General features: G+C 41.3%; 1 protein-coding gene across 5 annotated transcripts in view; it reads right to left on the bottom strand.

The window, feature by feature from the left end:
* The window catches only part of LOC121445287 (casein kinase I), a 36,039-nt gene extending 24,621 nt beyond the window's left edge, over window positions 1-11,418 (bottom strand). For all 5 annotated transcript variants that reach the window (XM_041647330.1, XM_041647332.1, XM_041647333.1 and 2 more), the window contains exons 1-2: window positions 11,284-11,418; window positions 10,558-10,664 (exon numbers count right to left, since the gene is read on the bottom strand). In XM_041647330.1, the coding sequence (XP_041503264.1) occupies window positions 10,558-10,664; window positions 11,284-11,406 (230 nt within the window). In that variant the 5' untranslated portion in view covers window positions 11,407-11,418. The remainder of the gene's footprint in view (window positions 1-10,557; window positions 10,665-11,283) is intronic.
* Window positions 11,419-15,461: the final 4,043 nt, after the last annotated feature.

Raw genomic sequence — 15,461 nt, 5'->3', positions numbered from 1 at the left:
CTCTGTGGCTTTGGAGCCTGTCCTGAAACTAGCTCTTTTTTTAAAAAAATATTTATTTATTGTGGATACAATATTCTGTTTACATATATGCCTGCAGGCTAGAAGAGGACACCAGACCTCTTTACAGATGGTTGTGAGCCACCATGTGGTTGCTGGGAATCGAACTCGGGTCCTTTAGAAGAGCACGCAATGCTCTTAATGGCTGAGCCATCTCTCCAGCCCCCTGAAACTAGCTCTTGTAGACCAGGCTGGCCTCGAGCTCAGAGATCCACCTACCTCTGCCTCCCAAGTGCTGGGATTAAAGAAAGGCATGCACTACCACTGCCCAGCAATAGCATTGGTTTTAAAACATCAGTATTAACAAAAGAACATGAACATTTTCCTAGAAAATACAGTTTACTACACGCGTTTGTCCTGTTTTGGAGATAAGGTTTCTCTTTGTAGCCCTGGCTGTCCTTAAAGATCCACCTTCTGACTGAGATTAAAGGTGTGCACTACAGCTGTCCAGCTGGAATCTTTTCTTTCCTTTTTTTAAAAAAAGTTGCTTAACTAGTGGTCCAGATACTCAATGCTATTATCCCTTTAATGCCATCCATCAGAACTGCAGGAGATTCCAAAAGTGACATTCAAGAGAAATATAGATAAAACCTCAAATCGGCTGGCTCTAACTTCTGACCTTATAACAAGAGTCCACATTCAGGTACCTTAGTTAATCTAAGTAAGAGAGCATTAAACATATAGTATACACTTGTATGAAAATGAGATCCAGCAGTGGCAGTTCTGTTAAGGGGCTAATTATTCCTGTCTAGATTTGAAGTTAACTCCACAGTAAAGAATTCACATCTGGTACTGTAAGCTTGGGTAAAAGTCTGTGGCTTGGGAAGGCACGGGCCCTACCTAGTGGGGAAGCTTCCACGTATATTGCTAACTGGAGACTCTGTGCCTATCTAATGCCTTCTAAATATTTTTGTTTATGTCCACTCACCAGCGCTGCTGTCAGCTGTGGTTAGAGGATTCTTTAGGCAGTAGATTATGTGCTTACTATAGAAACTTCTAACAGTCAAAGCACTGAGATAACAGAACTGTTGAAAGGCAAGCCTTAACTGGGATTTCTATATCCTGCTCTGCAAGGCTTGGGGAGCATTCCAAAAGAATGGAGGAAAGGGTAGAAGGGCAGAGTGCTGTGAAACATTTTCTTCTGGGCGTAATGTGTCTACTGTACCCTCAAATTCTCATTAGTTGTGACTATCAGCATAAAGTCTGTACATCACTCAAGCTACTGCAGTTATTAATCTGACGTTTATAGTCGCTAACAAGACAATCAAGTAATATCTTCTTTCATGATCATCTGTTTACTATGCAACAAGAATGCCAAATAAGAAACACATGTTTAAGAAAGCAAAAATTTCAAGGATCCAAACTTTAGAAATAAGGTGATCATTAAAGCATAGTTAGAGAGTCTGGTGAAAGGACGAAAGATTACAATAAACTAAGTAACCAGTGTGGTTGGTATACACACTGCTACCTCATTTTCTTCACAGGTTAATTCACTGAAAACCCATTTTATACCGGCTACTTTTCCCATTTTTGTTTCTTGGCTGGAATAATAGATTCTAACCATACTACTTAGTTTGTCGTTTGTCAAAAATGACAATGACTGAATTTTTTTTGCCAGTTTTTGTCATTACTTTAAATATTGCTAAGTGCTACTATGGGACAGAATGTAGACAACTGAACATCAAGAAAATTCAAGCAAGTATTCAAAACAAAGCAAAAAAAAATACACATCTTCATTGGGAAGTGGAAAATCTAGCAATCCTCTGCACACCAATCAAAAGTGATTAATAATCACTTTCTTGGTGCTGTAGGTCAAACCCTGGGACTCCCAGAAGCCAAGCAAACACCCTACCTTGCATAATACTGAATTCTGATCCCCTGAAAGAGCAACATGTACTCTTGAGCTATCTCTCCAGTCCACGTGGTAAAGATCTGAGGAAAGGCTTACTTACTTCACTAGATTCAAACAACTTTAACAGGGTTTATCCTTGAATCTGACTGTGTTAGCTAGTGTTTTTTGTTGTTTTTGTTTATTTTACACAAGCTAGAGTCATAAGGAAAAAGGAACCTCACTCTGTAAAATGTCCCCACTAGACTGGCTTGTGGGCAAGCCTGGGGCACAGTTTCTTAATGTAAGAAGGCCCAGTACAACCCAGCTGGTGGTCCTAGCTGCTATAAAGCAGCCTGAGCAAGACAGCATTCCTCAATGGTCTCTGCATCAGATTCTGCCTCTAAGTTCCTACACTGACTTCCCTCAACTGTGCTATGGAACTGTAAATAAAATAAACCCCTTCCTCCCCAAAGGGTTTACTGGTCCCGGCGCTTTGTAATAGAAATAGAAATAGAAACCCCTAACTTATTAGATGAAAGTAGCTGAGGGCTTTCTGGTAGTCTTACACATTATCCTCTTACTTTGTGCCCTTATGTTCAATTTCAGTTTGAGATCTAGACACTGTTCTCTTTGTTTTCAGAGGAAGACAAACTTACTGGTACCACTTGCCTGGCTCGTGACACAAGTTCAAAAAAAAAAAAAACCCACAAATTTTGAAGTGTGCCTATTTTAAACTTCGTACACAGTAAGCACTCATACAGGAAAAAGCCTTTTATTATCTATAATTTATTATAAATTAGTGATGTAAGTACGCTTATAAGTTCAAGTGTGTTACGTTAACCAAGACAGTTTCAGTCACTAGAGATTGAATAGCAGTTAATAGTCATTTAACTGGAACACTGATTTCACTAAGTGGAACTTGGTGTCAGGAACAATTTAAATCCAGTGTCAACAGATCCCATACAAACAATCCAATCAATTAAATACTAAAAGGCATAAAAAGAACAGAAAAGAGAAGACTGGCATGGTAGCACACACCTTTAATTCCAGAACTAGGAAAGTTCTGTGAGTTCAATACCCTATACTACATGATCCTTGTTCTCAGTGAATGTGAAGAACATAAAATGGAGAGACATTCATATAAAAGCATGCACCCCACTCCAGGTTCTTCCAACATTTTTACCAAGTACAATGTATGAGACACTTGTAATATAACTACTCAAGTTTTTCAATTTCAGATAAGAGCTGACAAGACACCATCTTAGAAGTTCTCCTGCAAACTTTTTTCTTCTACATTTAAATACAACACAAACATGGGGCTAATTTATACTACCTCTACTTCATCCACTGTCGACATTTTCTTAAAGAAAAAAAAAACAGGTAGCGATGGCGCACACCTTTAATCTCAGCACTCGGGAAGCAGAGGCAGGTGGATTTCTGTGAGTTTGAGACCAGTGTGGGCCCCGTCTCCAAAAACAAAAATAAAAGCATGCACTACACTAATACTGAAAGCAGCAAACACTCTTCGTGTTAGCCTAGAAAATTAAAATGCCCAACATAGTAGTAAAACCTTGGGATTAAGTTAAAGAACCTATAAGTTTTAAAGACAAGGTCTCACTACATATGGCCTGGAGTTCTGGTATTACATGTGCGTGCCACCACACGTGGCTCTAGAAAACTAAATTTCAGTGAGACAATGGATTCTTTCTAACTGTATTCAAAGCAAAAAGAGCACAGCTACATTTTACTTTGTAAATAAATCAGCAATTAGCTTTCGTCCTGTCTTAGTCTAATACATATTGGAACCGAAGACCATTAAGAAACTCAAGAACTCTATACACAAATACTTCTAAGATTTATTTCTACAGCTGGATTAAAAAGTTAACACATACAATGAAGGCAGAGTAAGTACCTTTATAGTCACAAACCATGCTAAGAACCTATTAAGACCTAGTTCTTTCCCTCACAGCACTGTAGGAATGCACAAAAGTGTTTGTGTTTTTTACATGTTTTAGATACTTTCCCCCAAGCCCCTCCAAACGATTTGGTTGCATGAGGTTACAGTGTAGTTTCTAGCACTTCACTGCCTAATACTACATCTTGTGAGCACATAAATTTAAAGAATCCATTGATTTTGTGAGACGGAGTTTCTCTGTGTAGCTGTTTGTCCTGGAACTGGTTCTGAAGATCAGGCTAGCCTCAAACCCAGAGATCCACCTGCCACAGCCTCCCAGGTGCTGAGATTAAAGGAATGAGCCATTATGAGAGACTGAGAGATACAGGTCCAGAAAACATGTGGATAAATTAGCTGAGCAGAGAGGCAGCAGCTATTAAAACCCTACATAGTATAGTAGGGTTGATCCTGTATTTTGACACCAGAATCACCCTAGAAGGCCTTAAATATCTGTCATATACCAGGTGTTATTTTCATATGAAACTTCCAACTTACAGGATTGTTATAATAATTAAAAGAGATGAGTATATAATGCCTGGATACTGTTTGACTCTTGTTCTTCCTTTTATTTACTTCTCCATTATGTTCATGGATGTAGTGAGTGCTAGGGACCACAGAGGAGGATTGCACTCCCTGGAGCTAGAGTGAGTTATCAGCCAACAACATATGTGCTGGGAATATAATTCAGATTTTTTTTTTTTTTACAAAAGTCAGTCTTAACTAATCAGCAATTGGGGGGGCCTTTCATATAGCTCAGGTTGTCTTTGAACCTCCTGTCCCAACCTTCCAAGTATTTAAATTACAAGCATGTGCTACCATGCCTGGTTCTTTTAACTTCTTGCACATAAAAGGAAAAATATGCAGCCACAGTGAAGTTTATCAACTATTCCCTTATTTCTTTTCTTTTAAATATTTATTTACTATGTATACAACATTCCTTCCATGTGTGCCTACAGGCCAGAAGAGGGCACCAGATCTCATTATAGATGGCTGCGAGCCACTGTGATTGTTGGGAACTGAATTCAAGACCTCTGGAAAAGCAGCCAGTGAGTGCTCTTAACCACTGAGCCATCTCTCCAGCATCACATTCCCTATTTCAACAGTGCTTATCAATCCTATAAATAAAAAGGAATTACACCTCAAAACAAATCACTGTATGGTATACATCAAAGGTGAGAAGCAGTATCTTTTATCATAATCCTATCAACTTATATAAAACACGTAAAAGCTGGAACCCATTTGGAAGCCAGGAGTGGCCATGGCCTTTCAAGTTAGCTGCCAGGCAGAAGCCAGGTTTTGCCAGCCAGGACTACATGAAATTCTGTATCAAAAACAAGATAAAACTATTTGGTCTAACAAAATCTTTTATCTGAAAAGCAGCTAACATTAAAAAATTATGGAATTCTAGGTTCAGATACAGTTTGGTTTTTGCCTTTTCCATTTTCTTTAGAAACACTCTTCAACCAATCCTTTACGTACAGTACTTTCAAAGTCTTTATTAAAACAGCCACAACAAAAATTTAGAAACAAATCTAAAATTTGTTGCATGCCTTTAATTCCAGCACTTGGGAGGCAGAGGCAGACAGATCTCGAGTTTGTGGCCAGCCTGGTCTACAAAGCGAGTTCCAAGGCAGCCAAGAAAAACCTTAAAAACCAGCCACAACACATCTCATTCTCACTAGTCATAAGACTAGGGAATGGCGATATTCTGGGTCCTCCATGGGAGAAAACAAGCTAGAGATGTCAACCAGCAGCTGTCCTAACTACATCAACTATGCTGTTAGGTAACTTCTACAGGGTATCTACCAACCCGAAGGCTTTGCTATTACTTTGTTTTGAACAGTCTTTCATTAAATTTAGAAGAAATGACACACAACTACCACAAAAAACATTGTCACAAATTAAGTAATATGCATATGTTAATTCTTTCATCTCAGTAAAAAAGTACATTTGTCAAAACTAATCCAGCCACACATTAGCATTTGGACATTTCACTATATAAATTATACCTAAGATTTCAAAAATTCCATTAAACCACAAATCAGTTTACAACTAGCTAACACTGGCGGTCACAACTATTAGGAGCCACTGAGGTTGCATTATAAACAAAACAGTAAGCAGGGAACATCACTTTAAGTATACATTCATTCACTGGAAACTATGAAAACATATTCATGTAACCTACTTAATAACCCGTTTTAAAGATTCAATAGTAGGCAGCGGTGGGGGAACACCTTTAATCCCACCACTCAAGAGGCAGAAGGATATGAGTTCAAGGCCAGCCTAGTATATAGTGATTTCCACGCCACACGGTGAGTCTCAAAGATTCAAATTCATTTTAGTTACAACAAATTCTAGATTTCTTTTTTTTTCTTTCCAGACAGGTCTGCTGTTACCCAGGCTGGCCTCAGCTAATGTTCAAGTGCTTAGATTATTGGTATGAGCCACCAAGCCTAGCTATATTGTTCTTTGGGATGCTTGTACTTAATTTAGTCTCCCATATGTTAAGCATGTGTTTCATCAATGACTCTTCACCTCGAAGCCAATTTTTGTTTTTTTGCTAAACACTATGTGGATGGAGGAGACAGGAGAATTGTGGATAGTGAATGAAGCGAAAATATGGCTTTCTTAGTATCAACTAGAAAGGTGTGGTGAGTTTGAGCAGGCCGGGTATGACCTTGACATCAAGGTGATCATGGCCCTCGGGACAACTAGGAGCCAGAGAAGACTCTTCAGAGACCCAAGGTTTAACTTATGAGTAAATGTTCCTTATTCATCCCTCAGATTTTGTTCAGCTCAAAAACACCGTCTACTATCCCATAAATGCACAATACAAAGCATTTCTAGAACATTGGTAAATTTAGTTACACTCTGAAGGAAGCTAACGCAACAGTTTCCTTTTACAACATCTCAACTTTACTCACAAAGACTTCAGCTGTGAAAAGGATTAACTAATACTTTGTAAATACTTTCTAAAATGGTGGTGGTGCACGCCTTTAGTCCCAGCACTCTGGAGGCAGAGGCAGGCGGATCTCTGAAAGCTCAAGGCCAGTCTGGTCTTGAGTGAGTTTGAGGACAAGCTCCTAAGCTACAGAGAAACCCTGTCTTGAAAAAGGGAGGGGATCAAACATAGGAGGCAAGAACATTTCCCCATACCCAACTACCTTCTTACCATTGTATGTTTTTCTATAGTTAATCTAAAAGTTGCCAGAGACAGATGTGTACATTTTGTGAGGTACTGTTTCATAAAATACCACGTAAATATAAGACTTGGACATAAGTACCAAACTCTGGGGGAGGGGGAATGCTTTGCAACTATCATCTGGATACAGGCCTTAAAAGTCCAAACCTGAAAGGTCGAAGAATAACTAAGCAAAAGACTTTAAGTAGAGAAGAATCCTGTTCACACCAAAAGTTCTGCCCTAAAAAGCAGGTGGCAATGAGTTCTTTTCCCAGCAGAATAAATTTCCCAAACATTTCTTCTGGGGGGGTGGGGGGTGTAGATCTGTGTGAATGTATGTCATATAGGAGTGCAAATGCCTAGACAACAAAGAGGGCACCAGATTCCCTGAGCTGGAGTTAGAGGCAGTTATGGAAAACCCCTGATGGGTAGTGGAAACTGAACTGTCCAGCTCTCTGGCCTTCCCCAACATTTCTATTGAACATTCTTCCAACCCCAACAAAACTTAAACATTAGTCACATTCTTTTTCAACTGTAGAGACGGAAAGTTGATGAACCTCAAAGAGGTTTAAAAAAAAAAAAAGCAACTGGCGATGGTGGCGCACGCCTTTAATCCCAGCACTTGGGAAGCAGAGGCAGGCGGATCTCTGTGAGTTCGAGACCAGCCTGTTCTACAGAGCTAGTTCCAGGACAGGCTCCAAAAGCCAGAGAAACCCTGTCTCGAAAAAACAAAAACAAAACAAAACAAAAACCTGTAGATCACCCTAGGTTCAAGTACTCAAGCATTCAATCTAATTGTTCCGCTAAAGAGCTCTAGTTTATATAAATTGTTTTTCCTTTGCAGAGTTAATTCAATTCAGAGCTGCACGTAGAAAAGGAATGTAAAGGCCATGGTAATTCTAGGTGAGCTTCCAGATGTCCTGGAAGCCAAAAGGATTAAGTTTCTTTTTACACCATACAACCAGATGACATACTTCACTCTTGGTTATATCTCTTTCTAGGCGGCTGTAAGACCCTCAAACTACACAGGAAGAGGGAAGCCACCCACCTGTGGAGGCCCAGTAATTTTGATCCTGTCTTTTAAGATATACCAGAATATCTTAAAGCTAATCTTATAAACAGTATTGTGTGTATATAAACTCTTAAGTATGAAACGGGGATGTGTACGATAGGTAAAAATTTGAGCTTTTAAATTACTATTAACTAATGGACAAAACATTATTCTAGTTACCTAAAACTAGCCAGCCAACTTGCCTGAATATTTTCCAAGTAAATATTTTAAACATTCTATGCATAAGTGACACAGAAATGCTGACAAATATACAAGAATGGGAAAATGTTAGCACAAAAAAAGTACTTTGGAAATCTTTATCTTTTGGTGCAAAAAGTGTCCTTTTATACTTTTGTTTAAAACCAACAAAATAGCCTGTCATAGTGGCCAGCATTAGAAGGAATGACAGTAGAATCTTGAGTTCTTGATACCAGCCAGAAATATACAGTGAGATCCATTTCAAAATAAAAAGGAAAAACTACAACACACTGTGTTTCTATGTACCTGTTCTCCCATTGCTAACAAGTGTACACTTTCCCCACCCCTCCCTAATTACATTCTGTCTTAGGAACCACTCCCAGAAGCCACTCTATTCTTGGATGCCCTCCCCAACCAGTCCACCAAGCTTGCTTCCTGAAATCATCTCCTTTCCCAGGAAGCCTTATTTAAAAGCCAGGTTAATCTATTTAGCCCCACCCACAGAAAGCTTACAAAGGCCATAACTCTCTCTGCATTCACCATTGTATAATGGGCACCTACTAGTCTGTTCCCCTGTTAATTTATTCATCTGCTTATTTAGTAAACTACTCATTGCCCTTAATGATGGTCTTTAAGGCTACCTGACTAAAGAACACATTAGCATTGGTTTTGCATTGAAAATGCAGTGATGAATTTTTAAATTTATGAACTTCCCAGCACAGGGTTATCCTAAAAGCATGACCAATATGTGAAATGAGCCAAACACAAATAACCTGACACAAACTGATTCTACTTGTTAAAAAAAAACAAAAAACAAACAGGAAAAACAATAGTAATGGAAGCAAATCAGTGGAGGTCAAGGGCCCTATTTCCTCCCATCATATTGTATTTCAGGGACCAAAAACCATTCAAAAACTCAAACCTCCTCCAATTTCACTTTAATCTTTGCAATAAATCTGGAATTTTCTTTGAAAGAGCTCACTTACAAATGACCAGTGGAGTATTTCTCACACAGCGTCTATATTAAAATGTCTGTCCTTTAAATGTATTGTTATTTAGATTGAAGGTAATTCATCACTCAATTCAGGATTTAGGAAAAAGAAGCTGGGTATGACAGTGTACTCCTTTATTCCCCGTATTTGGGAAGAGGCAGGCAGATCTCTGCGTTCAAGGCCCAGGCTGGTCTATTTAACCCACACTAGGCAGAGAACAGGGAAGAGGAGAGAAAACATCATGTAGCAGTCCACTTAATCCTCAACTATGACTTTTTCTGTAAATGTTATCTTTGACCACTGCTGGAAACAGTGAGGTTTAATTTTAAAAATAACATTAATAAAATTAAATACTCGAAAGAGCAGTTTTTATCATTATTTCTATTTACCAGTCACCCCCCAAATTTTCCTTAAATGTTACAGACAAAATAACTCAACAGGTTGAAGCTACTCAAACTGCTACTAAGTGAAGCTTTCTTTCATAAAGCTGACCAGATTTCAACAGTTGGTGCTGTTCTGAACTGCCTTTGCCATAGCCCCATAAAGTTTTTAAGAACCGAAATATTTCAGACATTACCATTCACAAAAGCAAAAACTAACGAACACATTGGCAGGGATATTAAGAATTTTAGGTCAGCATAATTTAACAAGTTATGTCGCATCAACTAGAGATCATACTCTGTTATGACATCTTCTTCCCAGAGTCTCATGGCCTTATGGAACTTAATTCTTGGCTTTTCAAGGGTTTATCCATTTAAGGCTGCTAAAGGGAAATCAAGGAAGCTTAATATGTGAATCCAAGCGAAGAAAAAGGCAGGAATATGGGGGTTGAGTCACGTCGTTCCGCCATTTTCTAAGCGGAGGAGGAAGACATGTTGGAACAAAAACACAACAAAAGAGCAGCCATTTCCCAAACCAGTTCCGATAGCAACCCCAACAGACGAAACTCGGTCACATCCGCACCTTCAAAACCACTTCAGTGGACAAACGTACGAATTACAAAAGTGTCGCCTTAAAGACAGCAAGATCCCTTCCGCGTAGGGATCAAAGATGACCTGCATAGTTAACTGAAAATGAGAGCCACGGGAAGCGGAGAAATGACAGAAACTAAATGCAGTAGCACACAAAATTTCAACTAAGTCGGAGAACTAAAATTTATTCAACGATTATGGTTAACTGTGGAACCTGGGGAACTCAGCACCACAACCGATTCAGCCGGTTTCATTATCAGCCTCAACCCCTTTCACCATTTCGCAATTCCCTCTGTGATCAACTGCGCTCAAAGGTGCTTACCGTATGTGAGGGATGCCAACCCCACCTTGAAGAATCTTATACAATTTGCTCTCGTACAGCAACTGGGGATGCCTGGCCTTCTGGGATTCTAGCTTCACTGCCACTTCCTGCAGAGGAAAGGGGATGATGGCATCAACATCCCTACGGATTCAAACTCACTTGGGAAACGAGAAGAGACATTAGCAATGTTTGCTTCTAGTCGCCACTACAAGGACATGAGAGGATGGGGAAAGCAACCTTCACTAATTACAAAACAAGCCAACCAGCTTCAAAGGCTTTTTCCTGGGGACAATGGCGAACCTTCCATGTCCTCTCAATCTAAAGTGAATGAAAGGATTCGTCCAGAAAACAGGCAACCTTGAAACGTAAGGCGAGATTTTTTAAAGAAGGAAACTGTTCTAACTGGAACAAGAATCCCAAACTAAAAAAATACAAAGACTACCATGGCGATTACACGACTTCGCCCTACTTCTTAATTAACGTTAAAAAGAGACATTTTGGACAAGTTGGGAAACCTCAGAGTTTATCCAGCCCTTCTATCGCGTTTTTCCTTTTTAGGGAAATAGTGGGGGAGGTTGCTAAGCCAGGAAAGCTGGCTCGCTCTAGACTCCCCAGTGCGTGCGTGCGTGCGTGCAGTGGGATGAGGCTTGGAGTACTTAGAGGGGTTGGGGGGGGGGGGAACAACAGCCCAGCGTTATCGTCTCCCTCCCCTCACCGGGTGATTACCTCGCCATTGGTGATGTTGATCGCCAGATAAATGTCCCCGAAGGAGCCAGATCCGATCTTCCGCACCAGTTTGTATTTCCCTCCGACGATAAATTCGGCTTTAGAGCCGCTGCTGCTCGCCATCCTGAGACGCGAAGATGGAGGCGGGGGCGAAGCCCCGACACCTCTGGGGAGAGGATGGAGGCCTCCGGGTCTGTTCCGCCCGGTACAACTGCGGAGCGCGGCGGGCAAGCGAAAAGCGAGGCTTTGTTGGCGTTACAGGGGCGCGGAGTCGGCTGCGAGAAGCCGGATCGCCGCCGCTCGCTGAGGGGCCGGTTCGTGAAGAGTGGTCGCGGCGGCTGACGCTCGGCCGGTTGCTTTGGGGCGGCCGCCGCTGTCTCGCGTCCGTGGCGACGTTGCGGGCTGGGAAAGGGGCGCGGTGAGGTAGGGCGGCGGTACCGATGCCACCACTGCCGCCGGCTCCGGCCCGGACGGACCCCGTCACTCCGCCAATGCCGCCATCTTGTTCCTCCAGCTCCAGCCAACACAAAATGCCCCCAGTCCCTGGGAGCCGCTTCTTCACGGCGCAGAGCACTCTGGGAAAGGGAGCTCGGGCGCTCTTTCGGTAGGGTGGGCTGCGAGACGGAGGGCGGAACCGGATCCGCGAGAGTCGCAGCCCACGCTCCAAGCGTCACCCCGGCACCGCCCAGCTGCGCCTGCGCGCTGCAATGCCTGCGGACCGCGCAAGCCCGGTACGGCCTGCCGTCTTTCCCCAGCCCGGGCTCACTTCCACTTCCGGCCGGCTGCGGGTCCACTCTAGCTACCTGTTAGTCACTTCTGGCCCCGAGGCTTGTCTTGGGCTGTGCGTCTAGGGAGAGCGTTAAGGAGTCACCTTTTTTCTTTTTCTTTTTTTTTTAAATTTCAAATGTGGCCATGGAAGCTTCTGATCTCCTTGGGAGTTGAGTGTTGACCATTATTCCGCCTTTGAGGTGGTTTATAACCTTTGATCCTTCTTCAAGTCCCTCTCTGGCGCCGTCCTTTTCCAGCCTAGCTTCTGCTTGGAAAGAGAAAAGCTGCGCTGGGCGAGCTGGGTTCAGGAAGTGGCTCAGGTTTTTATCTGGCCTAGTTGATTACTAATAATTAGAGTTCGGGGCTCCGTGGAATGTTGCGAACTTCCCTCCCCTACTCAGAACCTGGAATTGGTCTCCCCCTATGAATACACTTGGTCTGAAAGGAACAAATCTAGTAGGTGCTTCATAATATTATTACTAACATATGATGAAGAGAAAAACAATAACAAGCCGGGAGATAATGGTGCACATGCCTTTAATCCCAGTACTTGGGAGGCAGAAGCAGGTGAATCCGAGTTTGAGGCCAGCCTGGCCAACAAGCTAGTTCCAGGAAAGCCATGGATACGCAAAGAAACTCTGTCTCCAACCCCTCTCCTCAAAATAAATAAATAAATAAATAAAATAAAAATGCGCACAGTAAAAATTGTTGTACCCATCCCCCAAAGAAAGTCGCGTTTTAGTATGTAAACGGCACAGATTAACTATTAAAAAATAAAAGTGGGGCCTGGAGAGAGGCTCAGTGGTTAAGAGCCCTGACTCCTCTGTCAGAGGTCCTGAGTTTAATTCCCAGTAACAACATGATGGTGGTTCACAACCACCTATAATGTGATCCAAAGCCCTTTTCTGTCATGCAGGCATACATGTAAGTAGAGCGCTCACATACATAAAACGCATAAATCTGAAAAAGAAAAACAAAATTGACGGCATATAAACTTAACAAGGTATTTGTTTAAAGTAAAAACTGATAAGACAAGCAGGACTTGACCTTATTTTCAATTACAAAATTTGACTGAAAATTGAACGTGAAATTATAAAGTTTACAAAAGCCCTGTCGATTGCAAGGAAGCATGATGATAGCCCTAGGTTGTAAAAATGTTAAGTCAACCCTAAAATGAACTCATCAAAATGAAAAAAAAGATGTATTTTTTTTATTTTGTGTGTGTGTGTGTTTGCATGTTTATGTGCACCACATATGTGGGTGCCAGAGAGAACTGCATCGCCTGAACTGGAGTCACATGTGCCTGAAAGCCACCTAATATGGGTGACAAAAACTGATTTCCGGGTCCTCTGCAAGAGTAGTAAGTGCTCTAAACCACTGAGCTGTCATTCCAAACCAAGGGAAAACGGGAAAGAAAAAAAAAAAGCCTTAAATGCCATGTTGAAAGCTGGTACAGTAGTGAGAAACAGAATCCATCTAGGATTTAACAAGGAGTTCTGAAGTATAAGAAAACCAGGGTTGGTCATAGCTTCCATGGAAGCTGAGAAAAAAGGAGTCTTGCTGGCAGTACATAAATGCTCAGTTGATGTAATAGGGAGAGGACAAAGTGGCCCGAGTTAGTGATTTTTTTTTTTTTAAGGTATGTGTGTGGATAGGTACAAGTCTAGCAAAGCATTGTGTAAACTTACAGAAGTGCAGTTCTCCACTTCCTAATCTAATTTCACATTGTACTTTATTGAAATTCTTCCTGCCGGGCAGTGGTGGTGCACACTGTGGGGGGGACAGGCAGATCTCTGAGTTCGAGGCCAGCATGGTCTACAAGAGCTAGTTCCAGGAAACAAAGAAACCCTGTCTCGAAAAACCACACACACACACACAAATTCTTCCTACATTTGTGTCAATAGCATACATTTTTATAAAATGATGCTGATGGGGGTTGGAGAGGTGGCTCAACCTCTTGCAGCTGTTTTAGCAGACCCAGGTTTGGCTCCCAGCATCCATATGGTGGCTCACAACCATCCATAACTCCGGTTCCAGAGAATCGGATGTTCTCTGGGCTCTGGGTGCTGCATACACGCAGATACCCACAGGGTGCACAGGTATACATGCAGTCAAAACACCCATACACATAAAGTAAATCTTCAGAAATGGTCCCGATGACACCATTTTTTGATTGTTTTTTAAACCCTTTATTTGGAAAAGTTTTTTTTAAAAAAAGTCAACATATTTTCTCAAAAAGGAATTGTTATAAGCCTAAAAAAAACTCACTTCTGGACCTGCTAGTCTAAATAACTTTTAGAAATGCTTCTGAGGCTCTATGATTTTTACACAGACACGTGTAAAATAAAGCTTATATATGTGATTTAGCATGTGTTATTTGTTTCCAGAATATTGTAGCCACTATTTCAGGACTGACTAGGTACTAAGTATTGTGAAATGAATGAGTGGCCACAACCTTTGCAGCTGGGATTTCTATTGTATCTAATAATTTTCATTTATAAGACACAGGAAGGCCGGGTGGTGGTGGCGCACGCCTTTAATCCCAGCACTCGGGAGGCAGAGACAGGCGGATCTCTGTGAGTTCGAGGCCAGCCTGGTCTACAAGAGCTAGTGCCAGGACAAGCTCCAAAGCTACAGAGAAACCCTGTCTCGAAAAACTAAAAAAAAAAAAAAAAAAAAGACACAGGAAGGGCAAATTTGGGGGGTTTTGGTTTGTTTTGGTTTTATGAGACAAGGTTTCTCTATGTAGCCCCGACTGTCCTGGAACTTTATAGACCCTGCTGGCCTTAAACTCAGAGACCCACTTTATTCTGCCTTCCAAGTGCTGGGATTAAAGGCTTATGCCACCACTGAGGCTGGTTGTGTTTGTTTTTAGTGTGGAAACTGTTTTTTTAGGTGTGACTCAATGTATTTTTTTATTTATTTATTTGTTTTTATTTTTTTTTCAATGTATTTTTTTTTTAACTCCTGTATCATTCTGCGGAAACTTTCATCCTAAGTTACTGAAGACTTGACTTTATTGGGGGGGGGCTGTTATTTAAACTCAGCATACTCTTTAAATGGACAGCAGCTTTGTGATTGATGGAGTTCATATGTGCCAAAATATAATTGCTGGCACTTATCAGATGAATTCACTATCATTACTTTGAAAATGAATAAAAATTTTAGGCTCTGGGGAAATTTACAGACCAAGTTTGATAACTACTATTTCAAGTACAATTTCCAGAATGCTTTCCTACATATTATTTGTGCCCTCCTATGATGAACTGTCTTGCCACAGGTTACACAACGCTTAGTGGCAAAGACAGGACTGGAACCTCAACTTAGCCAAAACAGAGAACTTTTGGGAACAGTAGAACACAAGTTTGGACAATTGTGTCCCAGTAATTACATCTGTGTGTATTGACCAT

Source organism: Microtus oregoni, unplaced genomic scaffold (assembly GCF_018167655.1).
Source record: "Microtus oregoni isolate MIOR12 unplaced genomic scaffold, Mior012 000172F_ref0000184, whole genome shotgun sequence".
Lineage (NCBI taxonomy): Eukaryota > Metazoa > Chordata > Mammalia > Rodentia > Cricetidae > Microtus > Microtus oregoni.
This window is presented reverse-complemented; position numbering and strand designations above follow the sequence as displayed.